General features: G+C 43.1%; 1 protein-coding gene across 1 annotated transcript in view; it reads right to left on the bottom strand.

Annotated features, from left to right (window-relative positions):
- Positions 1–12,997, bottom strand: part of LOC110530893 (storkhead-box protein 1-like) — a 46,458-nt gene extending 33,461 nt beyond the window's left edge. The window contains exon 1 of the mRNA XM_021614192.3: positions 12,441–12,997. Within this exon, the coding sequence (XP_021469867.2) occupies positions 12,441–12,765 (325 nt within the window). The 5' untranslated portion in view covers positions 12,766–12,997. The remainder of the gene's footprint in view (positions 1–12,440) is intronic.
- Between the last annotated feature and the right edge of the window lie 13,699 nt (positions 12,998–26,696).

Here is a 26,696-nt window from a genome sequence, read left to right as displayed (position 1 = left end):
GTAGCACAACATCTGAAAAAGAGTGCCTACTTGGTAGTGTGTACCGGGGCTCGAGGTGCTCGGCCAGTCGGCGAAAGCCAACATCATCCACGACAGAGAACGGTTGATTGTCAAGGGCAATGAATTCCAGTATCTTGGCGTTAATGGATTTCGCCTTTGATTGTCTCGCTGAAATGTTCTTACTCTTTCAAATGACTGCTCATCTTGAGCTTGTTTAGTTGTTGGAGGTTAGTTTTTTTCTGCTTTAGTTCTAAGTAGTCTGTGGGGGATGCACTTTCAAATGAGTAATTAGGTTTGTGGTATTGAATGATTTCACTTTCTCCCCTCCCCGGGAAATAATAGCAACACAAACGTTGCATTTGGCCTTTTTGTTATCTTCCTTTGAAACTTCCAGATAGATCCACACAGCAGACATTGTGGGCTAGGTTAGGAATGCTGTGTTGCACGTGTAGCGCAATATTTTTGGTGACGTCGTTACGTCATCTACCTACGTTATATAGGTATGCATGTCAGCTTTGACATCGGTTTTGTACATTGGGGTTAATCTCGACATCAGACCGATGCCGATGTTGGCATTATTAGCTAATATTGGTCCGATATATTGTGCATCCCTACTTATTAACCACCATTTATTCACATTATTTTACTTTATTAAAATATTTCAGTTGTTGTGTATATTTAATTTGTTTTTTGACTTTATTATTATTATTATTTCATTCCAAGTCATCATCATCTCATCTCTATAGAGCTGCTGCCTGACAAAATCAATACTTTTGTGATTCTTCAAAGTAAAATAAGACATACTTTTATGACTGCTGAATACCTCTAATCACTTAGATCATATATTTTCAGGTAGAGATACCTCGCAAAGCAACTGCCCTCTACATCTATTTTCTGTCTCTTCTGTCCCACTCAGTGTCTGCTCCGCACTAACCCAACATAGCAGGTGTAATAGAAACACACAGACCTGACCAGTAGGCACGCAATGGATTATGGTCATTGTAGTTAATTACCATGTTTGACACTAAACTATGTAGAATATCGTCCTGTTGGAAACAACTCCCTACTACACCGCATAGTTCGGGCTTGATCTGATTTATCTCTAGAGAAACTGCACATTGAGCTCACAGAAAATAACAAAATGGAATTCTAATAATTGAACCGACATCGGTCAATTAGTTGTTTAAAAAAGAAAAAATAAGCGGAATATCGGTTGATAGCAGTACCTATCCTCCATCTCTGAACAGCAGTGAGAGAATAATGTTACAATCTAATAAAAGCAGTCGACACACACACGCACGCACACACACTCTTACGCACACACACACACGCACACACACACGCACACACACACGCACGCACACTCTTACGCACACACACACACACACACGCACGCACACACACTCTTACGCACACACACACACTCTTACGCACACACCCACAAACACGCCAGTGTGAATAAGCTGAGGAGTGCTGGTTGATGTGGTATTGTTGGCTGTGATCCAGTGCTGTGGGTAAACTCTACAGGTCAATAAATGGGCCAGTCTGTGTGATTCTCACCTAGGGAGAGTTTCCTGCTGAATGGGAAGAGGATGTAGCTAACAAACGATCAGGGACAAAGACAGAAGCATGCACACACAGCTAGAGAGTCTCACAGCGAGGGGTCATGTTAGAGAATGGAGGGCGGGGTTGTCTCCTCTCTGGACTCATAACAAGCAACTGAGGAAATAGCTATCAAGACACCACACACAGTCATGCACACACACTGTTTCCTTTCTCCATTTCTCACACTATGGGTCTCCATGACCTGTACTGAGATTAAGTCAGATAGAGAGAGAGACAGACAGACACAGACAGATGGGCGGACATGTTTACGGACATATTCAATCAATCCTTATCCCAGTCTGCTGTCCCCACATGCTTCAAGATGGCCACCATTGTTTCTGTTCCCAAGAAAGCTAATGTAACTGAACTAAATTACTATCGCCCCGTAGCACTCCCTTCTGTCATCATGAAGTGCTTTGAGAGACCTGTCAAGGATCATATCACCCTAGACCCACTTCAATTTGCTTACTTCCCCAATAGGTCCACAGACAATGCAATCGCCATCACACTGCACACTGCCCTATCCCATCTGGACAAGAGGAATACCTATGTAAGAATGTTGTTCATTGACTACAGCTCAGCATTCAACACCATAGTACCCTCCAAACTCATCGATAAGCTTGAGACCCTGGGGCTCGATCCCGCCCTGTGCAACTGGGTCCTGGACTTTCTGACGGGCCGGCCCCAGGTGGTGAATGTAGGAAGAAACATTTCCACTCCGCTGATCTTCAACACTGGGGCCCCACAAGGGGGCGTTCTCAGCCCCCTCCTGTACTCCCTGTTTACCCACAACTGCGTGGCCATGCACGCCTCCAACTCAATCATCAAGTTTGCAGGCGACCCAACAGTGGTAGGCTTGATTACCAACAACGACGAGACAGCCTACAGGGAGGAGGAGAGGGCCCTCAGAGTATGGTGTCAGGAAAATAACCTCTCACTCAATGTCAGCAAAACAAAAGAGATGATCGTGGACTTCAGGAAACTGCAAAGGGAGCACCCCCATCTCCACATCGACAGGACAGCAGTGGAGAATGTGGAAAGTTTCTCTGTGTACATATCACCGACAAACTGAAATGGTCCATGCACACAGACAGTGTAGTGAAAAAGGCACAACCGCGCCTCTTCAACCTCAGGAGGCTGAAAAAATGTGGCTTGTCACCTAAAACCCTCACTAACTTTTATAGGTGCACAACTGAGAGCATCCTGTCGGGCTGTATCACCGCCTGGTACGGCAACTGCACTGTCCACAACCACAAGGCTCTCCAGAGGGTGGTGCAGTCTGCGCAATGCATCACCAGGGGCAAACTACCTGCCCTCCAGGACACCTACAACACACGATGTCACAGGAAGACAAAAAAGATCCTCAAGGACAACAACCACCCGAGCCACTGCCTGTTCACCCCGCTATCATCCAGAAGGCGAGGTCAGTACAGGTGCATCAAAGCGGGGACCGAGAGACTGAAAAACAGCTTCTATCTCAAGGCCATCAGATTGTTAAACAGCCACCAACAGCACAGAGAGGCGGCTGCCTACCTACAGACTTGATATCATTGACCACTTTAATAAATGGAACACTAGTCACTTTAATAATGCCACTTTAAGAATGTTTACATATCTCGCATTACTCATCTCATATGTATATACTGTATCCTTCACTATCTATTCTTTACTATCTATTGCATCTTAGCCGCTCTGTCACTGCTCATCCATATATTTTATACTTACAGTTGAAGTCGGAAGTTTACATACACTTAGGTTGGAGTCATTAAAACCCATTTCTCAACCACTCTACAAATTTCTTGTTAACAAACTATAGTTTTAGCAAGTCAGTTAGGACGTCTACTTTGTGCATGACATGTCATTTTTCCAACAATCTTTTACAGACAGATGATTTCACTTATAATTCACTGTATTACAATTCCAGTGGGTAAGAAGTGTACATACACTAAGTTGACTGTGCCTGTAAGTTGACTGTGCCTTTCCTCTAGAGATGAACGTACTTTGGTGCGAAAAGTGCAAATCAATCCCAGAACAACAGCAAAGGACATTGTGAAGGAAATAGGTACAAAAGTATCTATATCCACAGTAAAACGAGTCCTATATCGACATAACCTGAAAGGCCGCTCAGCAAGGAAGAAGCCACTGCTCCAAACCCGCCATAAAAAAAGCCTGACTACGTTTTGCAACTGCATATGGGGACAAACATCATACGTTTTGGAGAAATGTCCTCTGGTCTGATGAGGAAAAAGGAGGAAAAAGGGGGAGGCTTGCAACCCGAAGAACACCATCCCAAATGTGAAGCACGGGTGTGGCAGAGTCATGTTGTGGTGGTGCTTTGCTGTAGGAGGGACTGGTGCACTTTACAAAATAGATGGCATCATGAGGTTTGAAAATTATGTGGATATATTGAAGCAACATCTCAAGACATCAGTCAGGAAGTTAAAGCTTGGTCGCAAATGGGTCTTCCAAATGGACAATAACCCCAAGCATACTTCCAAAGTTGTGTCAAAATGGCCTAAGGACAACAAAGTCAATGTATTGGAGTGGCCATCACAAAGCCCTGACCTCAATACTATAGAAAATTTGTGAGCAGAACTGAAAAAGCATGTGCGATCAAGGAGGCCTACAAACCTGACTCCGTTACACCAGCTCTGGCAGGAGGAATGGGCCAAAATTCACCCAACTTATTGTGGGAAGCTTGTGGGAGGCTACCTGAAATGTTTGACCCAAGTTAAACAATTTAAAGGCAATGCTACCAAATACTAATTGAGTGTATGTAAACTTCTGACCCACTGGGAATGTGATGAAAGAAATACAAGCTGAAATAAATCATTTTCTCTCCTATTATTCTGACATTTCACATTCTTAAATTAAATTGCTGATCCTAACTGACCTAAAACAGGGAATATTTACTGGGATTAAATGTCAGGAATTGTTTAAATGTATTTGGCTAAGGTGTATGTAAACTTCCGACTTCAACTGTATATATTCTTATCCCATTCCTTTACTAGATTGTGTGCATTAGGTTTTGTTGTGGAATTTGTTAGATATTAAGTTTGTTTGTTTGTTGTGAAATGGTTAGATATTACCTGTTAGATACTGCTGTCAGATCTAGAAGCATAAGCATTTTGCTACACTCATAATAACATCTGCTAACCATGTGTATGTGACCAATAAAATGTGATTTGATTTGACACAGATAGACACACAGACAGTGTGTTTGGTTACCTCTAAAAAACATTCCTCTGGTGCCATTGGTGGAAATCAGATCCAGGTCGACTCCATGAGAGACATAGATCCAGTCATACAAACCTCAGGGTGCCTCTGGGTTCAAATGTCAAACAGCATCCATATACGGTCACACTGGACTGGTTGCACAAAAGATGAAGCTTCATAACAAGGCCTATTTTCATTGTCAGAACTCCACTGACCCAGCCAGTCTGGCTGAATCTGTATGGAACAACAGGGAATAGCTAGGCCTGTTCTGACAACTCCTGGAGGAAAATGGTATGTGTTACTTCATTCACATTTCAACGTTAAGAATCGTCCTCAGGGTGCTTGAACGTTAGAGAAGCCATGCCAAGCTAAGCCCGACCTACCTTATGTTGCATGCTGTGTTGAATGAACAGCCACGGCCACTTGAAATAACATGTAGTTTGGAGCTCATCAACCCTCATCTCCACTCAGGAACACTCCCTCTGCACTGTACTAATGGGAGAGAGAGTGCTCTGCTACAGGCATTGATGGTGGCTGAACTGGGCCTCCTCTGTGTGCGAAAAACACCTAGAAACTAAGCTTGTGCAGAGACACAGAGAGCTTCTTCAGTATATAAGGAACACCTAGAAACTAAGCTTGTGCAGAGACACAGAGAGCTTCTTCAGTATATAAGGAACACCTAGAAACTAAGCTTGTGCAGAGACACAGAGAGCTTCTTCAGTATATAAGGAACACCTAGAAATTAAGCTTGTGCAGAGACACAGAGAGCTTCTTCAGTATATAAGGAACACCTAGAAATAAAGAACACACACAGAAGTGTAAGGATGGAACACCTGGAGACGCTGAGATTATGTGTGCCGGTTGCCTTAACAACGACCCCTGTGAAGCCCGGTGATTAGCCCAGAGGTCACAACCTTTGACCTTAGCCAGTTGATCATGACAAGCTGGCCGTTCAACACCCCACCGCACACACACTTTCTCTCTCTCTCTCACACACACACACCAGAACAACAAGGTGGACAGTTTAACCCCAGTAAGTCCCAGTGAGGGGATGTCGTGGCTAATAAACTAACATCTGGGAGAGTTACAACCATTAGTTGAGCTCTGAGACTCGGACCAAAAAACCCAATGAAATCAGACTCCCTATGTCTTAAAGTGTACAAACACTTTCATATCCAAGATGTGAAGGAGGAAAACACGTTGTCTGTATTGAGATCAGGATTCAAGGGAAGGGAAGCATTTGAGAAATGGGCTGGAAGCAACGTAAACCCTCTCACCATATCAAGTTATAGGTCTAACACAATATTTCTCCAATTACTTTTTTCTTTATCTATTTTTTATTTTAAAAAGGTATAATAAATTGACAACACATTCTAATTTGTTGAGAAGAGTTTCATTAAAACAAATGCTTAAATTGAAAGCTCCACATTTAAAATCAATACCACATCAATGACAGTGACAACATCCAGTCTCTTGTTGCCCATGATGGTGGAAGAGGAGGGCTCAATTGTGTAGGAGGACACAGGATACCTCATTACACCACAGGGCGACTCAGCGTAAATGTTTTACCCTGCGTATCCCTCCGCCTGACTTAGCCTCATACCAGGAACTATATCCACAGCGAGTGTGCATCCAAAATGGCACCCTATTCCCTACCCTATTCCCTACATAGTGCACTACTTTTGACAAGAGACGTATGAGCCCAGAACAAAAGTACTACACTATAGAAAATAGAGTGCCATTTAGGATGAATGTTATCCTTCTCAATTATGCAAAGGCAGCTAACAGACATTTTGATGGTTGAGGGAAGCCTCCTATTTCACCTGTGGAGAAGAGTAGAACAATAACTATATCCTTCCACAGTGGAGACCCATCATTCAGACAGAGCCCCACCTGTTTTGAGCCCCACATTTTTTGGATGGGAGGCTTTCCTGTTTTGCATGTTATTTTGGCATTAATAGGTGTCACATATCAGTTTGCAAACAATGTAAAACAAATATATAATTGAGTTAATAAAGCCGCATAGAAACATGGTCTCTTTTTTTGTTTTCTTGAGTAAGGCAGCTCCAAAATGCAGGTGTTTCAGCCTAGCGCAGTGCTTTCTGTGTTGGTGGGGCAAGCAGAAAATATGGAGCATTGCGCCGTGATTGGCTCAGTGTTCTGTCACTCATGGGGACACTACTTCACCGCCAAGAGTAGAGATAGAAATTTCAAGCCCCTTGGGTGCTGCCATAGAGTTACATTAGAAGTGCGCATCCAAGAAGGCTCAAGGTCAATGGCCACAGATAAAGTGATGTCAAATCATGTTATATGTACAGTGGCTTTGATTGGACATCATACTTTCAAAATCTTAGCTATCAGTCATCATCATGAATCAAGTCGACAATCTAATGGCAAATTCTTTTTAATCCTTGTCATGTGAAGATAAATAATGGAGAGAAATTATAGATAAAACGTATCGGTGCTCATCGGCCATTGAACAAACACTACACAACAAGTTGGAAATAGTAAATTCAACAATGAGTGGGTTGGACGGAATCAGTGGCTAACTGCAAGCATTGAAAAGCAATCATTAGCCTGCTATTCAGTGGACTGTCTGTATGGTCGCAAGTCCAAGATTAAGGGTCTCTTTTCCTAGTTAAAAATTATAAACATTCAACATTGGCCATGCTGTCAATAAAGCATGATTTTTGCCTCGCTCAAAACAACTGTTAACTCGGAACTGAAAAATGTGACTTTAGTGAGTTCAAGACAACTGGTATCTCGGGAAAAACGAGCTACGACTGGGAAAATACATTTTGAACTTTCATCCAACTCGGAATTGTAAATCCGGAACTCTGACCTCTTTCTAGAACTACGGCCTGAAGATCACTGACGTCATCATGATTAAGCCTTGTTTTTTTCAGAGTGTCCAAATCCAGAGATTGCCAGAATTTGATGACAAAGTTTGATGACACAATTTGCTGACGAAGGACAGCCTCGCCCCCTAACCTGTTCAAGTGAGCACAGCACAACAAGGTGAGTCCAAAAATGTATTCTATGCTGCTACATAAATTATGTAATATGCTAGGGAGATATGTATACTGTAGCTAAGAAAGTAATACTAAGGGTATGTTGTGTAGTAAGCTGTTCGTATCACATGTGCCTCACCCTAATAATTTGGTCTATTTTCACCTCTTAATTTCGTCTACTGTTCTGACTTGGTAGGGCACATGTGGCCTATAACCTGTTTTTGAGAAATGTAATCATCGAATATTGTAAGAGCTTTCATTGTCTGCTTATATGCCCCCTTTATTTATCCTAAAGTTCTGACTTGGTGTACCGGGAGTACATTGTAAGAACGGCCCATGCTATGAATTCTGTCGCTGTACATTTCAAAAGTGCTGAACAAATAGTTATATTGAGTACGTCCGTCCTAGCTCGCTCATTAATGTCTTAATCTAAATTACGGATTGCCTTTTATCCGCTTGTTGTCCCATTATGCCATAGTTTGTACATCTCAATTGTCAGTAGAAACCACATATTTTTAAGCAAGTCAGCCATATCAACTATGTTTTTTTAAAGGCAGTAAATGAGGCTGAATGAACTGTTTCTCTGCCAGACAAGGCTCCGCTGATAGCCAGGTGTAGCAGTGGTAAGATGTTGAGACTGCTGTTGGGACAGCTTTATGTAGGCCCTAACAGTTTGTCGACACAGTTTGTCACCGTTATAGTGCAATTAATGTATTGTTTAGTGTTGCGTTGTGTAGTGGCTTTGCTGGCATGCATCCCATATATTTTTCTGCCCCACCAAGATGTACATGCTAAAATCACTCCTGTCCTTCCATGACAAGGCTATTAAGACATAAGACTCTGATTAACAGTATAGTTACACCATATTCTATTTATATGGTGTACTGGCACCATTCTCTCAAAATACCTTCTTCCCTACAACTTCATATCTTAACTTGAATACAGTTCAGGATCCCTGAGGTCTAGCTAACACCAGCTCTAGCCACTCTTCAGCACTCTCCCGAAGTTCTGCTCTGATAAATATAGATGTCCATTACATCAATCATTCACTAGAATGATCTAGACCAGTGTCGTTCTCTAAAGCACCAAACACTGCAGACTAGCCTATATCTCATCCTTATCCAATTTCTAACAATCTTTCTTCAACAACTCTATTAAAACCCTCTACAGAGTTTGTACCCCTTGGAAAGAAAAACCTCATGATTGCATACGCCTCTAGCCTGAATCTATGAAAGAGAGAGAGACAGACAGAGAGTGAGAGACAGAGAGAGACAGAGAGAGAGAGAGGGAGAGAGGGATAGAGACAAACAGACAGACAAAGAGAGAGAGATATGACATTTGAAATGTCTTTCTTCTTTTGGAACTTTTGTGAGTGTAATGTTTACTGTTCATTTTTATTGTTTATTTCACTTTTGTTTATTATCCATTTCAATTGCTTTGGCAATGTTAACATATGTTTCACATGCCAATAAAGCCCCATAAATTGAATTGGGTGGGAAAGAGAACGAGAGATTCCAGTGTGAGAGGTCAACTCCAGTATCAGGGGGCCCATTCCCAGAAAGGCATAACAACAGAGCCTGTTCATCCTCCTAGTCTCACAATCCACCCCGTCTCCCTCATCATTCCTTCACCCAGTGTCTCCCTCACCTCATCCCCTCCAAACACCCCACCTCCTCAATTCCACTCCACATCCACCCCAAGCCCCTTATCTCCTCACCCATTCCCGTTCATCGTCCGTCCGTCCCCCCTCACTCTCTTCCTCTCCTCCTCTCTCCCCTCATCCAAAGAGTGTCGGCCCCATGAACCATCAGTCTTCTCCCTCCATTAGCACTGACACAGTGATAATCAGACAGACAAAATGAGGAAACTAACGCAGTCTTATAAATGACTGTGCTCATAGTCTCTATCTATCTCTCAATTCAAAGGGCTTTATTGGCATGGGAAACATATGTTTACATTGTCAAAGCAACTGAAATTAACAATAAAAAAAAGGAAAATGAACAGTAAATGAACAGTAAACATTACACTCATAAAAGTTTTAAAAGACATTTGAAATGTTATATTATTGGCTATGTAACAGTGTTGTAACAATGTGAAAGTAGTTGAAGTATGAAAGGGAAATAATAAACAGTTGGTGTTTGTGCTCCCTGTTTGGGTTCTCTCTCTCTCTCTGACAGTTCGGCATATCAATTTCTACCTCTCCCTCCTTCCCTCTCAACCCCCTTACCTCTCCACCTCCCCCCTCCCTCCCCACGACCTCTGTCCTGCCCTCTCACCTTCACCTCTCTCCACCTCCGTCCTTTCCTCTCCACCTCTCCTTCACTCCTCCCTACCCTTCCCTCTTCCCTTCCCTCTTTCCCTTCCCTCTCCCCTTCCCTCTCCCTACCCATCCCTCCTTCCTTCTCCACCTTTCCCTCCTTCCCTTCAATCTCCACTTCTCCCTCCTTCCCTTCCCCTCCCTTCTTCCCTCTCTACCTCTCCTTCACTCCTCCCTACCCTTCCCTCTCTACCTCTCCCTCCATCTCCCCTTGTGTGGTTTTCTCTCCCTTTTCCTCTAATTCCTGTCCTCTACCTCTCTCCACACAGTGCACCTTGACATACAGACTGAAATGGGGAACAGCTCTGAAGCACACACACACTGCTGACCTGTGACCTGCCACCTGACCATGTGTCCAAGGCCAACAAAGCAGGCTGTATTGAAAGTGACTATACTTTGTGTGTGGGTGTGTGTTTTGGACCTGCATGCTGCATAAACCTTGTTTCAAATCTCTCAATTCAATTCAAGGGCTTTATTGGCATGGGAAACATATGTTTTCTCTCTCTCTCTCTCTCTCTCTCTCTCTCTCTCTCTCTCTCTCTCTCTCTCTCTCTCCCTCTCTAGTATCTTCTGAGCTTACCATAATTAGGTGTAAAATCCACACAGAGCTGTCATTTACACCTACTAGAACCAGTCTTCACTGACATTGTACAAGCCATGAGATCATGTTGTCATAGATACGGTATGGATGTTGCACAACATAGCTGCTTGAAAAGGATCAAATGATATCTTTCTGAAACTCATAAGGGCTTTTTGAATATTGACAAATTGCAAATAAGTACAAAATTAGATTTAAACACCTGTTGTTCATTTAATTTGACTACCTAGTTAGTTTTTACACCAATGTGCACACTGTCCACAAAATGAGGTGGAGACTGAGCTGCACTTCCTAACCTCCTGCCAAATGTATGACCATATTAGAGACACATATTTCCCTCAGATTACACAGTCTCACAAAGAATTTGAAAACAAATCCAATTTTGATAAACTCCCATTTCTATTAGGTGAAATACCACAGTGTGCCATCACAGCAGCAATATGTGTGACCTGTTGCCACAAGAAAAGGGCAACCAGTGAAGCACAAACACCACTGTAAATACAACCCATATTTGTTTATTTATTTTCTCTTTTGTACGTATTATTACAACACTGTATATAGACATAATATGACATTTGAAATGTCTCTATTCTTTTGAAACTTTTGTGAGTGTAATGTTTACTGTTAAATAAAAATGCAGAAATTAACTTTAGTTTATTATCTATTTCCCTTGCTTTGGCAATGTAAACATGTGTTTCCCATGCCTATAAAGCCCCTTTGAATTGAGCAGAAGAAGAGAGAGAGGTCTAATTGTAGTTGTACAGAGGTTTGTAAACAGGCTTTGCCAAACAGACAGAACGTGTCAACATGAAAGACAACACTGACTGGACTGGTCAGTCAAAAATATGTGTGAGACCACCAGGCGAATGTTTGAGCAAGCCGATGTTTATTGGACATCGCCTCTGAAGCTTTGTGACAAAGCCAATAGATAGTTTACCAAGGCCTGCATTTGAAAGCTTCGACTTCTACACCAATCACCACATGAATGAAACAGGCACGGTATGTAGGCCTAGACTTGAACATCCTCTAGTACTGAAGACAACATTCTCTTGTTGTTGGATAATGTTATATCACAAAAAAAATTATATGGTAGGCCAGGCCTATTTCTTATCATGTTAATAGACCTACTGAGTAATAAACCTCTAAATACAGTATTGAGGACCAATAGCCTAACTGCATCATATAATATTGAATATAATAAAATAACCTTAGGCTATCTTTTCTACAGGGACTATGAGCAATACATGCTCAATCTCAATGTTGTTCTTCACGTGTCCAGTGCAATAAGCTTTGAAAAAAGTATAAATTCTTCAGGAACATCGCAACAAAAAAAGGCTGACCCGAAGACAGGATCAGATCACATGTCATTGACATTTTCTCAGGCTTTTATTTTCATTATCTTACACATTTTCTCTCTCGAGGCTGCTAAGTGCTGTGTAAACAAAGCATTTCCCAAAGAGTCCCTAGAAATTCTGTCTAGAAACTCAAGTCCATACTTAACAATACTTAAACCCATTATGGGGTTTGATCATTTCTCATTAAATAATATCCTAATTTATTGTGTGCCAAGATGGCAATGAGCATTCCATTATTTATTGTTGCACGGGCAGCATGTTCTCAGACATGTCAATAAAAATAAACACATTAAAACAACTATAAATAGTGACGTTAGAATAATCATTCGTGTACATACCGACTGCTTTGATGACAAACCCTTTGGGTGACCTCAGCGCTCGGCGCATCCAAGCTTCCCTCAGCACCTCTAGGTTGTTGGCATTCCCATGGACGAACAATACCAAATTCTCCATCCATCCTTGAAAGTAAACTTCAGCTATAGCTTTCACAAGTCTTTTATTCCAAAAACTGCGCAGATTTTGCGCTTTAAAATCGGCAAAAATCTCCTGGCCGCTTGCAGCCTTGTATTTCTCTCCACCCGTGGCTCTCGAGCTCTCCTCGTCCTTGCCGAAGACCAGCGCGAGCGAGGCAGTCGACAGTTGGACGACCCGTTGTTGTGACATTTTCGTTATCTCGGATTTGCGCGATTCCAGGTGAGAAATATCATGCTACAGACACTATCAAAAAATTGAAGCTCTTCTTCCAACTCGTAAAGTGATGCTATTCCACCATACTCTCATTGGAACGCTAGAATTTGTAAAACATTCCGACAGTGGCTGTGAGCTGTGCCTGTAATTTAGCGGAGCGCAGACTGGGGTAGTTTCTCCTGCTTCCAAGGTAACCAGTGGTGACACTGGCAGAGGAGGCGGAGGGATGCTGATAATCAGCTAGTTGTGACAGGGCCAGTGGCGACCCGTCATTCAAGGCAGGCAACACATATTTAGCATTAATAGGTGTCACATATCAGTTTTCAAACAATGTAAAAAAATAAATATATATTTAATAAAGCCGCATACAAACATTCGCTTTTTTGTTTTCTTGAGTAAGGCAGCTCCAAAATGCAGGTGTTTCAGTTTAGCTCAGTGCTTTCTGTGGCGGTGGGGCAAGCCAGCAGAAAATATCGAGCGTTGCGCTGTGATTGGCTCAGTGTTCTGTCACGCATGGGGACACTACGTCACCGCCAAGTCTAAGGGTAGGGCTAGACAATTCTAGACCCTTGGTTGCTGCCATAGAGTTACATTAGAAGTGCCCATTCAAGAAGGCTCAAGGTCACTGTCCACAGATAAAATTACAAAAAAATCACATTATATCTAGAGTAGCTTTGATTGGACATCATACTTTCAAAATCTTAGCTAGTGTAGCCGATTTGGAATGGCTAGCTAGTTAGCGGTGGTGCGCGCTAGTGGCGTTTCAAATCGGTGACGTCACTTGCTCTGAGACCTTGAAGTAGTGGTTCCCCTTGCTCTGCAAGGGCCGCGGCTTTTGTGGAGCGATGGGTAACGATGCTTCGAGGGTGACTGCTGACGTGTGCAGAGCGTCCCTGGTTCGCGCCCAGGTCGGGGCGAGGGGATGGACGTAAAGTCTATACTGTTACACTAGCAGTCATCATCATGAATCATGTGGACAATATACTGGCATCATATTTAATCCTTGTCAAATGAAGAGAAATTATAGATAAAACATATCGGTGCTCATCGGCCATTGGACATAAACATTACACAACAAGTTAGAAATCGCAAATTCAACAATGAGTGGTTTGGAAGGAATCAGTGACTGTGGCAAACTGCAAGCAAGGCAATCACTAGCCTGCTATTCAGTGGAGTGGCTGTGTGGTCCCAACTCTGGGATTAAGGGGCTCTTTTCCAAGTTTAAAATGATAAACATTCAACATTGGCCATGCTGTCAATGAAGCATGATTTTTGCCGTGTTCAAAACATCTTAACTCGGAACTGCAAAATCTGACTTCAGTGAGTTCAAGACAACTGGGATGTTTTGAACGGTCATCCAACTCGGAATTGTAAATCTGGCCTCTTTCTAGAGCTACGACCTGAAGATCAATGACGTCATCATGATTCAAGTTCCCAGTTGTTTTGAAAGCACCATAAATCCAAAGAATGCCAGACTTTGATGACATAATTGGCCCATGAAGTACCGCAGGGCAACCTTCCTATTCAAGTGAGCACAGCACAACATGGTGAGTCCAAAAATGTATGCATAAATTATGTAATATGCTAGGGAGATATGTATACCATAGCTAAGAAAGTAATACTAAATGTATGTTGTGTAGTAAGTTGTTAGTAGCCCATGTGCCTCACCCTATTAATATTGTCTATTTACCCCTCTTAATATGGCCTACTGTTCTGACTTGGTGGTGCACATGAAGCCTAGAGAAATGTAATCATCGAATATTGTAAGAGCTTTCATTGTCTGCTTATATGCCCCCTTTATTTATCCTAAAGTTCTGACTTGTGTACAGGGAGAACACTGTAAGAACGGCCAATGTTCTGAATTCTGTCGCTGTACATTTCAAAAGTGCTGAACAAATAGTTATATTGAGTACGTCCGTCGTAGCTCACTCATTAATGTCTTAATCTAAATTACGGATTTCCTCTTATCCGCTTGTTGTCCCCTTATGCCATAGTTTGTACATCTCAATTGTCATTAGAAACCACATTAGTTTAAGAAAGTCAGCCATATCAGCTATGGTTTTTTTTAAAAGCAGTAAATGAGGCTGAATTAACTGCTTCTCTGCCAGACAAGGCTCTGCTGATAGCCAGCTGTAGCAGTGGTAAGATGTTGAGACTGCTGTTGGGCCAGCTTTGTGTATGCCCTAACAGTTTGGCACCGTTATAGTGCAATTAATGTATTGTTTAGTGTTGTGGCATTCATCCTACTTCTTTTTTTGTTTTGCCCCACCAAGATGTACATGCTAAAATTGCCAATGGACAGGGCCAATAAAATGAGTCTCAGGTTGGCTATTGAATAGGCCCTTGCTATCCAGGATCCTTGGGAGTTGGGACATCCCTACCTCATTGAAGTTAAAATGATTAAAGTAAGGGTTAGGGTGGGGTTTAGGGGCAAGGACGTCCCAACGATTGACTATATCACTATCCCTATTGAATAGCCATTCAACTGGAACCTGACAGACAGGTGTGAATCTCAACTGTTACCTATAGGCCTAATACGGTCACATTGCCATTCAAGCATAATAATGTGCGTATAATGCGTGGCTAGTCTTACACGCCAACAGCACACAAACCCAATTAAACTTGCCATGTTGTATATAATAAATAAACCATTAAATTATTTCACACGTATTACATAATAACACATGTAGACTATGTCTATTTAAATAGGGCTGGTATCAAAATTATATTCTGGATGAGATTGAAATACACATGGGCCAACCAAGGGGCTTTTCTGAAGTCAATATCCAACAGTTCTTAGTTGGTATGTAGAAATTAGACAGGCCGAGCCATTTCATTCTGTAGGCTCCATAATTAGATCATGAATGTAAGACTTTATGCAAGAAAAAATATGTGCAAATGCCCTTGCTCACAGAAAACACAAGACAGATATTGTTTGTTGAGTATACATCAGTAGTAGCAGGTTAGGGTTTGGAATCAGACCAGCTCCAAGGTTCCTGTTCAAGGTTTCTCTTATAAATGCTTCCTACGTCAGAAAAGCACACGGGATAGCTCATAGAGCCTGGTTTGAAAGCAACTTTTGTTGAGGGCTAGGGTCTTTTAAATGAGGGCACCTCTTTCCTCTCTCACTAGACTGTGTTGCTCTGGGTTACTTCTTCGAACAGCCAAATAACTTGATGCCAATAAGAACATTTTAGCAAAAGGTTGCCATAGGTCTCTAGTTGTGGTACATGGAATTGACATGCAATGCCACAGGAAAAATATACACTTGAACACTGGCTCTAAAGAAGGTTTGGTAACCAGTAACCACTGCCCTTTATAGATAGGTAGCTATAATGAGAACCATTCCCTCCCATAGGTTTTTACTACAGACACCTCATTACACCAGGCTTTTTCTGCAGCCATAACAGACAGACAGACAGACAGACACCTAATTACACCAGGCTTTTTCTGCAGCCATAACAGACAGACAGACAGACAGACACCTCATTACACCAGGCTTTTTCTGCAGCCATAACAGACAGACAGACAGACAGACAGACACCTAATTACACCAGGCTTTTTCTGCTGCCATAACAGACAGACAGACAGACAGACACCTCATTACACCAGGTTTTTTCTGCAGCCATAACAGACAGACAGACAGACAGGACACCTCATTACACCAGGCTTTTTCTGCAGCCATAACAGACAGACAGACAGACAGACAGACAGCTCATATATCATAGTCTCAGAGAGCCCCTCAGGTCTATAGTTTCAGGAGCACTCAGAGCCCTGTACAAGTCGAAGGGCCACCCTGACTCCTTGTGGTATTAAGCCCAGTGCTTGAACAGGATATTGCGTTTCCTCTGTACATGAAAATAATACATCACCCAGACTACATGATGAATTATATGCTGTGTTTAACCGGTGGTAGAGGAAGGGGGGGGAGGGGGGGGGGGGGGAGTCTGTTACTCACTTGTTGGTATTGACGTGGTGAGATGTAATTACAAAGTAATTACCTAATGAAAAGGGGAGGGATCTGTTATTCACTTGGTATTGATGTGGTTAGATGTAATTAGAAAGTAATTACCTAATGAAACGGGGAGGGGTCTGTTATTCACTTGGTATTGATGTGGTTAGATGTAATTACAAAGTAATTACCTAATGAAAAGGGGAGGGGTCTGTTATTCACTTGGTATTGATGTGGTTAGATGTAATTACAAAGTAATGACCTAATGAAAAGGGGAGGGGTCTGTTATTCACTTGGTATTGATGTGGTTAGATGTAATTAGAAAGTAATTACCTAATGAAAAGGGGAGGGGTCTGTTATTCACTTGGTATTGATGTGGTTAGATGTAATTACAAAGTAATTACCTAATGATTACCCTTTTATTTCTATTGGGACATCTAAAAACAAGTAGCATTACCATTTGGTAACAGATAGTTAGTTACCAATTACCCTGAATTATTTGAAGTAACTAATTCACTGCTACCAGATCATTTTAGAAAACAGCATGCAAATACCAGCTGAATAGGAATGTTAATTAAAATCATATTTTCCCCTCAATCATTAACCCGTGATTCAGTATCTGAAATGCTTCTCTGGCTGACCCAGTACGAAACATAAACACTTTCTTTACATTGCACTGACATAACGTGTTTTTCTTAGTTTTTTACAAAAATATCACCAATGTCCATCCAATTCAATAGAATCCCTGATGGACAATTATTGTGTAGCGTGAAAAATATGTTGATGTTGAATTCCCTGATAAAGATAGTTGGCAGACTGGGGGTAACTTTGTGGGAAGGTAACAATGGTAGTTGGAAGCCCCTCCTGATTCTTATTTAGAAGTACCGGTGGAACTGATTATCGACGCAGACTTCAAGTTACTAGAATGAAATACTACGTGGGTGCGTGCGTCATTGTGTGTGCGCATGTGCGTGCGCCAGTGTGTGCATGTGCGTGCGTGCGTGAATCTGAAACAATTTCGCCTGAGTCAGTGCCAGTTGTCTCTCCAGGTTTGTGCATGTCAGATATCCCAGATTATATTATAGCCTACTGTATGTTTTCAACCAGATGTGTCAATGAAGTGAATGTTTAAGCACAATGTCTGAATTTCCCCTTGCATGCCAATACATCGGTTACCGCTACAGCTGCTCTGGCTTTGGGAAAGATTCGGACTAAACCCCAGAAAGGATTTCCCGAATCCCCTATCCCTCCCTGACCCGATTCATTCCAAAACCACAGCAGGACTCATCACATATGGAACTACCTCCCACAAAACCACAGCAGGACTCATCACATATGGAACTACCTCCCACAAAACCATAGCAATATGGAGACACTCAATTGCGAGTTAAGCTGAAATGGTACCCAGAGCATTCATTTTGGCCAGAGATACTTGAGTCCATAGAAAAATAGAGCACGACATAGGAAACAGGGAGCCATTTGGCACAATGTCAACCTATTTATTGTTAATTGGACTCCTTCATTCCAAATCTCTTCATTGCTGGTTGGGTTGTCTCAATATGAATCAGGATTGACCCAGCCCTTGTCGTGGGCAGTGACCTGGATGGAAAGGAGCTGTCAGAATCGGAATGTTGGAGTTAATTGGAAGGGGCCATAGAAGAGAGGGGTCAGGCCAGAAGAGGTCAGGGTGAGGGTTAGAATGTCTGGTCTGAGCAATCCATTCTCCTGCCTGCCAGAGACCACGATAGACAGCAGGATGTCTGTCTGTGGGGCTGGAGTTTTTCCTGGTCAGGACACAGGGTCAGTGTCCCTTGACTCTCTTTCCCTTCACAACCAGTCAGAACAGAGATTCCAAATGCATTTAATACACCTAGATATTTACAGAACATTAGTAACATGAGACCACAGGCATATACCTTTGTAATAGTGACCAGATAATAACACCCTTTAGTGGCCTATATCCTTCCAGATGGGTTCTATACATGTGTAGACGGACTCCCTGTGGAGAAAATGACCTGGAATTCATGGTCTTTACAGGCTGGACACAACACTGCAAGGCTGGTGGGGGACCAGTAATGTATACAGTTTATTGTTTTAATGTAAGAAACGTTGTTAGTCATCACCACATACATCAGACAGAGTTGACTGGATTATTACGTAGAATCGTCCCTCAATTAGTATAGAAAAGTATTTTCATTACGCCTTTGCATTTCCAGTCTTCTTCATATAGAATATTGGATTCCATATGTCAGTGTTTAGACTGTTGTCTGATGTATCAGCATGAGGAGAGGTGGTGTCCCAACCCACAGGCATTCTCTATTCTAATTACTGTTCTATTCTTATTACTATTCTATTCTTATTACTATTCTATTCTTATTACTGTTCTATTCTTATTACTGTTCTATTCTAATTACTGTTCTATTCTTATTACTGTTCTATTCTAATTACTGTTCTATTCTAATTACTGTTCTATTCTTATTACTGTTCTATTCTTATTACTGTTCTATTCTTATTACTGTTCTATTCTTATTTCTTATGAAAGATTACTCCTCCAGCCCACTCCCTCTGCTACCAAGATCAAAGCAGCCTGGACCTGGTTCCTATTCAATCCTAACGGTGTGTATTGATGTTCATAAGACAGAAACGAGCATGCCCGAGTGATTTAGCAGGAAAAAAATCTATTCACTTCCTAATTCAAGTCTGGATTAGGCTTTGTTTCATTTTATCACACACACAAGGTGCAGACAGCCACAGACAGGTCGTAAAACTTGATTGCTGAAGTCAGATCCTAAATTGGGTCTTGTTTTAATAACTTGTGGATAGGAGAAGGTTTCCAAAACAGAACTTAACTCTGAGCATTATGTTCTCCCTGCTTTTAGATTCTCCTGGGTGGTTTTTACACAGCAAAGAAAATACATGGGGATATATGGCCCATTGAGGAAATCAATCTCACTGAGAAATCTATTTCAGCCAAGTCTCATTAAGAAAAGGAATGTGATGGTCACGTCGATGCGTGTTGAGGGATTTGTGTGTTTGTGTATGTGTGTGCGTGAGAAAGGAAGATTCAGGAAGGTCCATACTGAGCAGAAGGCAAGAAGCCAGGAATTCTCTTAGAACAGTTAAGTTAACAACGTTCCCTGAGAAAAGCTACAAACTTCCAGTCAGATTCCTGTCATTATTCCCAACGATCTGTACAGTCACTCACCTAAAGGGCCATACCATCTCCGACTCCTATGCACACAGCTCAGAGCCTAGTGCGAGGTGTCCACAGCTCAGAGCCTAGTGCTAGGTGTCCACAGCTCAGAGCCTAGTGCGAGGTGTCCACAGCTCACACACAGCTCAGAGCCTAGTGCTAGGTGTCCACAGCTCAGAGCCTAGTGCGAGGTGTCCACAGCTCACACACAGCTCAGAGCCTAGTGCGAGGTGTCCACAGCTCAGAGCCTAGTGCGAGGTGTCCACAGCTCAGAGCCTAGTGCTAGGTGTCCACAGCTCAGAGCCTAGTGCGAGGTGTCCACAGCTCAGAGCCTAGTGCTAGGTGTCCACAGCTCAGAGCCTAGTGCGAGGTGTCCACAGCTCAGAGCCTAGTGCTAGGTGTCCACAGCTCAGAGCCTAGTGCGAGGTGTCCACAGCTCACACACAGCTCAGAGCCTAGTGCTAGGTGTCCACAGCTCAGAGCCTAGTGCGAGGTGTCCACAGCTCACACACAGCTCAGAGCCTAGTGCTAGGTGTCCACAGCTCAGAGCCTAGTGCGAGGTGTCCACAGCTCACACACAGCTCAGAGCCTAGTGCGAGGTGTCCACAGCTCACACACAGCTCAGAGCCTAGTGCTAGGTGTCCACAGCTCAGAGCCTAGTGCGAGGTGTCAACAGCTCACACACAGCTCAGAGCCTAGTGCGAGCTCACACACAGCTCAGAGCCTAGTGCGAGGTGTCCACAGCTCAGAGCCTAGTGCGAGGTGTCCACAGCTCAGAGCCTAGTGCGAGGTGTCCTCAGGTGGGTGGGTCTCCTTCCTCTCATTGCCATGGGCAGCACTGAAACTATCAACGTGGACAGAAACCACCATTGTGGAGCTCACAGCACAGGTGCACTGTCAGGTGGTGCAGTGCAGATAATAAAATGTGATTTCCCAATGTCTAAGGACTCGGTGTTATCAAGTTGTCCTCTGGTAGTCTGTACTGTGCTACAGTACTCAATCAAATTGATTTCATAACGCACTTTTTACATCAGCAGTTGTCACAAGCTGCTTATACAAAAACCCAGCCTAAAACCCCAAACAGCAAGCAATGCAGATAAAGAAGCACAGGGGGTAGGAAAAACTCTTTAGAAAGGCAGGAACCTAGGAAGAAACCTAGAGAGGAACCAGGCTCCAAGGGGTGGCCAGTCTAGTCGAAAGGGTTTGAACGATACACTGATTCTTTGGATTAGTGACATAAAGTAGAACAGGAGGATTCAATATGTGGAATCACAGTGACAGTCACACGTGGTCCTTCTGACAATGTGTACTGGGAAAGAAAACCTTTTATACATGTAAAAAATATATACATCCGTCTCAGTATGACTGAAACCTGAAGACATCGGAGTGATTGGCTAACTACACAAAGATGAGCTGAGAATCAGCCCTGAGTAGATCTGTTCTCCATTACATGCCGTCTGCATCACCTGTCACCATGTTACCACAGGGCTTACTGCAGAGCCTTAACTACATTACAGCCCAGGTCTAAATGACTGTTACAGGCTTTTGGTTTATCCATTTATATTTCAAGGTTGGACTTTTAGCACGTTAGCAGAGTAGGGCGCACCGACTGGTGTCACCTCATTAGTCAGTATGTGTTACAGCTCTGCTGGCTTGACCATCTCGTTAGTCGGAAGGTGTTTTACCCGTGCTAGCCCAGGTGATATTTAAGAGTGGCTGGGCCAGTGCTTCAGTTGTCTTGAGAGATGTGGAGGGCCAATAGTTTTAGTTGGCTCTCCCTATTTGATTTCTAGAAAAACATCCATCTCATCTTCCCGTTTTGCTCTGCTTCCTGTCTAAGTTTGGTGTGGGTTTTTCTTTTGTTTGCCTCTTAGTAGGCGCTCATGGTGGGTGTCTTTCAGGGTACAGCTATTATTGCTAGTCAACTTTCAGTAGACACCCACATGAGTGTCTTTCAGAATCCCTCCTAAAACCCCACCTGTTTTGTTTTAGTTGTTGTGACTCTTTGTTAGTTCCCCTTTCTGTTTGAGCAACATTTTTCTTGCTGGGGAACGTAACAATGACCAAGGCTTTGTACAACCGGAGCCTGAAAACTGCTGTGGCAGCGACATCAAACATCAGCCACGGGTTCAATAAGGGACAAATACACACACGTCCTGACACACACCATGATCGGCAGAGAAGAGAACCTTCCCACTTTTCCCAGTGACCCCTGCACCAAGGTGAACTGAAGCATACAGGAAATACCTTGCTGCGACTTTCTGGTTCGGGTTTAGAGCCTTACACTTCAATGTCGGAGCGGGAGGGACAGGGGGCGAGAAGGAGAGAGAGAGAGGAGAGAGCTGTATTTGCATTATTATACCAGCTGATAGAATGATAGAAGAAAAGTGAAATCTGAAAAGATGACTGAGCTGCAGGTTGTTTTTAATCAGGCTAGTGGCAAGATGATGCGGCTTTAAGATTTGTGAATGACTGACTAACAACTGGCGTGAACGGAAATGTGTTTTCCTGCGTTTGTTCTCGTAAATGTTGCTTGCTGTATGTTTTGACCCGTTTGCATGCAAACCACAACTAAGGCAAAGCCAGCTATGTAGTTTCACAATGGAGATGTTTGTTTTTTCACATTGCAGGCTAGTACTGGCTCACTGTATGATTATGTTATTGACTGAAACGCTTTCCTTCAGGCCAGCTTACTGCAGCGCAATTAAACCAACATCTGCTTTTGCCCCAAAGTGTCAAACACAGATGAATGCTAAGCTTTATGTGCATATTGTCTGTGAAATCTGAAACACGCTATTAAATTCACTACTAGCGCTTTATGTCAGGTTTGACTTTGAGTTCATTTTGAAGGAGATTATAACATGTCAATTGTGGATAAGAAATGTTTTGCAACCTCAATGTCTATGTTTAGTAAATGGTCCATATCTATAGCAATGCAGGCACACAGAGAATGAAGTCACTCCTGTGTAGACTGCTTGTTATTTAGGTAGAGGTCGCCCAGACGACAACTCAGGGGCGTTCCGACATTCCCAGTGGGATTCTACGCCCCCAGAGGGAATGTTGTCAAAAGCAGCGGTGAAACGTTCTCACACTGTAACCCAGTATTGCCAGGTCCTCCAGGCCAGGAAAGAGCATCATTTCCTCAACAACCACACCACTCTGTCCCGCTCAGGAGAAACCAGGGGTGCCGGATCGGCTACGGAGGAGCTGAACATAAAGCCCTTATACATAAGGGTGTGTGCATGTGTGCGTGCATGTGTGCAGGGGGCCTTGGGTGTCGATAGGACAGGGAGAGGCCAGGGAGGACTAAATCAATGGGACCACTCATGTATCAATTACTTAAAGTATCAAACAGCACTGAAGTGGACGGTTCACCTGTTTGACAGGCGTCTTCAGGTGTGAGTGAGTGAGAGAGAGGGGTAGAGGGGTAGAGATAGAGAGGAAGAGAGAGAACCCAGAGAATCCCTCCAGTTCAATATGCTCCAACAAAATTCTGTGCGAATATGGTTTCGATTTCTTAATGCAGGCAATACAAGGTGCAGATTTTAACTATACAGGGCTGTTACAAGTGTTCTGGGGAACACCAAACTTCCATTGCCAATCTAATGGAGTCTCATACCTCCTAATCTTGCATGCCAGCTTTAACATAAAATATTCACACACTCGTTTGGTTCAGCAAGATGGCTTCCCCAACACTGTCTTGCCATAACTACTGGCAAGAAATCAAGATGACAACCCAAAGTAAACAGACAGGAAGTTGGGGCGAGTTATGAAAAGCAGACACATCAGGCCACTAACGGCTGTGAGCGAAGCTGGGGGGGGCAGACTTTGTCATGATAATCACCACACTGAACTTTAGACAGAGAGAATGGGATGCTTTGGGAGTCAGGGGGAGAGATCAAGAGTGGAGGGAAACCTTCTACAACTGTTGCATTATGTCTGTGTGTACGCGCGCATTAATGCTCTCCCTGACATGGGGGAGGTGTTGATGGTTGACGGGGGATGTGTTTGACTCCCAGACTGACACAGAGGGGACAATGGACCCCCATCAGGCCATACAACTCTACACAGCATAGCTGGAGGACGGCCATCAAGCCCTATAGACAACCTGCCAGTTACTATACACATCTATAAGAACTCTGACTGAGCTGAACACAGGAGACAAAAGAAAGGGTAATGATAGGCAGATCAGATGTCAAACTTCATAAAGCATGTTCTGACTATATCCAACCATCAATGGAACCAGTGTAGCACCATACCCAGATCAACATGTTTATCCCCTGGAACTCTAAAGTCCTCCATATTCACAACAAACATCAAGGGAGACGAAAATGCAACTTCATCTGTAAAAAGGCCTGCTCCTCTCCTCTCCCAATTTACCCTCACAACTTGATCTGTAAAAAGGCCTGCTCCCCTCCTCTCCCAATTTACCCTCACAACTTGATCTGTAAAAAAGGCCTGCTCCCCTCTCCCAACTTACCCTCACAACTTGATCTGTAAAAAGGCTTGCTCCCCTCCTATCCCAACTTACCCTCACAACTTGATCTGTAAAAAAGGCCTGCTCCCCTCTCCCAACTTACCCTCACAACTTGATCTGTAAAAAAGGCCTGCTCCCCTCTCCCAACTTACCCTCACAACTTGATCTGTAAAAAAGGCCTGCTCCCCTCCTCTCCCAACTTACCCTCACAACTTGATCTGTAAAAAAGGCCTGCTCCCCACCTCTCCCAACTTGATCTGTAAAAAGGCTTGCTCCAATCCTCTCCCAAGAGTCCCCTTCCCCCATGGGTAAAACCTACGGGGGAGGCAGAGAATTCTAAACTTGACCCTACCAGAAAGGAGGGAACTCTGACCCTACCGGAAGGAAACTCTTGACACTGCAGGCAGGGAAGAGAACTCTGACCCTACCGCAATGTAAGTTAGGCTTTGTATTGTTGGAGATTTATTATGCTGTTAAGTGGACTAATTACAATTGCTATTTTGCTACATTTGTAACTTATTGGTAATGCCATTAGCTTGTAGCCTTGTTGACTAGTTAAGTTCAGACATGTCATCTCCTAATTACTGGATTGCCAACCCCTGTAACTGTCGCATGTTTGTAGCTATAAACTCTCCCTTTATAAACGCAACCTGGCTACACCTGAAAAACTCCAACCCTGCATTGAAATGGACTGATTGTCCACAAACTAGCTTGTGTGTGTGGCCCTTTGATACAGGGGGTTAAAGAGGGGAGAGGGGCAGAGGCCACAAAGGTACTCTGTCTGAGTCTGGGAATGTGGTTACCTGCATCACTCTGTGGCAGGGGTCTGATTTCACAACACGCACGCATACATGCACGCAGAGAAGCTGGATGTGATGGGGGTGTCCCTAGGGGGAATGGGGTTTGTGTGCTACCCATTCAGACCAGGACAGAAGGGACAAAAGCCCTGACAGGCAGTCACATAATATACTGATGAATTTAGGATAGTTATTGTTCCTCTGACTGTTCCCTAGGAAATTACATAGAGCTGTTGAATAAATGGCAACAAAATGTAGAGACATTTCCTGCTAAGTCATAGGTAAAAACAAACAGGTCTATGGTCTTGTTAAAATAAATAAAAATGTCTATCTTCTCGTGACCCACCATGTAAGAAATACAACTGTTCTAGGCAGGATACAGTCTGTGACTAAAAAGGAGTCAGCTGCAACCCCCCACCAGTGGTCTCTTCCCACCATTTGGGAAACATTGGGTGAAATCCTTCATACAATATGAGCTTATGCAGTACAGAGAATTTTCTGAAATCCCGAGCATCCGAAAAGTTCTGTGTGTAAATATCTGCGAGACGAAACAAAAAGGTCATAGTTTCAGTTAACAGTGGACCCCTGAAATGTTAAGATTCCTGAGAGGTCTGAGGTGACCTTCGTGAATGGCGGACAGAGAGAAGTTCAGAAATGTCTCACTGGCTTCCCAGAGAGCTGACCACTGGCCACACCGACAGGAAGACAGGAAACAATCCTACACGTGTCACTGTATTGTCTATTCCCAGAGGTAGACTTTACCATAGACCAAGGTTTCCCAAACTTGGCCCTGGAGCCCCCCCCCCCCCCGGTGCCCATTTTGTTTTTTTCCCAAGCACTACACAGCCGATTGAAATAATCAACCTTATTATTTGAATCAACAGTGTATTTTTTTATTTAACTAGGCAACCATGTAGTGCCTGGGCAAAAACTAAGAAAGTGCACCCCTGGAGTTTGGGGTTACTCTGCCATAAACAATGAAGCTGAAACCAATGTCTTATTATGTGTTCTCGGTTACACCTGGAGTCCTGACCTCGAACCTCCAGGACACCATTTCTGATTGATTCATCTAAGGACATGCCTGACAGCCAAACTGATATTTCAGGTTAACGAACGGTTGGTTTAAACGTCAGCTGTGTCCTTGTAGTCTTTCCTTTCTAAAGCAGTACTATGGGTCAGGGTGAGCCACTGCTCACATGGTTCAAAAGTGGAAAAACATCTATGATTATCTACTGTTGCCTCCTGGTGGTTTATTCAGTCTATTACATTTTTCTAGATTCTAAATCTCTTAACACAGACATCACACGCAGAATTATAATAATAGTTTAAATACACTTCCAGCCAATAAGCATTTTCCATACGTTTCTACCTTTCATTGCAATATTAATAAGCATTTGTATATCAATGTTAATCAAAATATCTAGTACACGTTTGTTTTTGTTTTTATACACAAAAGGGCTCTAAAGATACAGGACAAAAAGGCAATAA

The sequence above is a fragment of the Oncorhynchus mykiss genome, chromosome 1, assembly GCF_057628025.1.
Source record: "Oncorhynchus mykiss isolate SJ-2025 chromosome 1, ASM5762802v1, whole genome shotgun sequence".
Lineage (NCBI taxonomy): Eukaryota > Metazoa > Chordata > Actinopteri > Salmoniformes > Salmonidae > Oncorhynchus > Oncorhynchus mykiss.
Note: the sequence above shows the minus strand (reverse complement) of the source record. Positions and strands in the feature narration are given on the sequence as shown.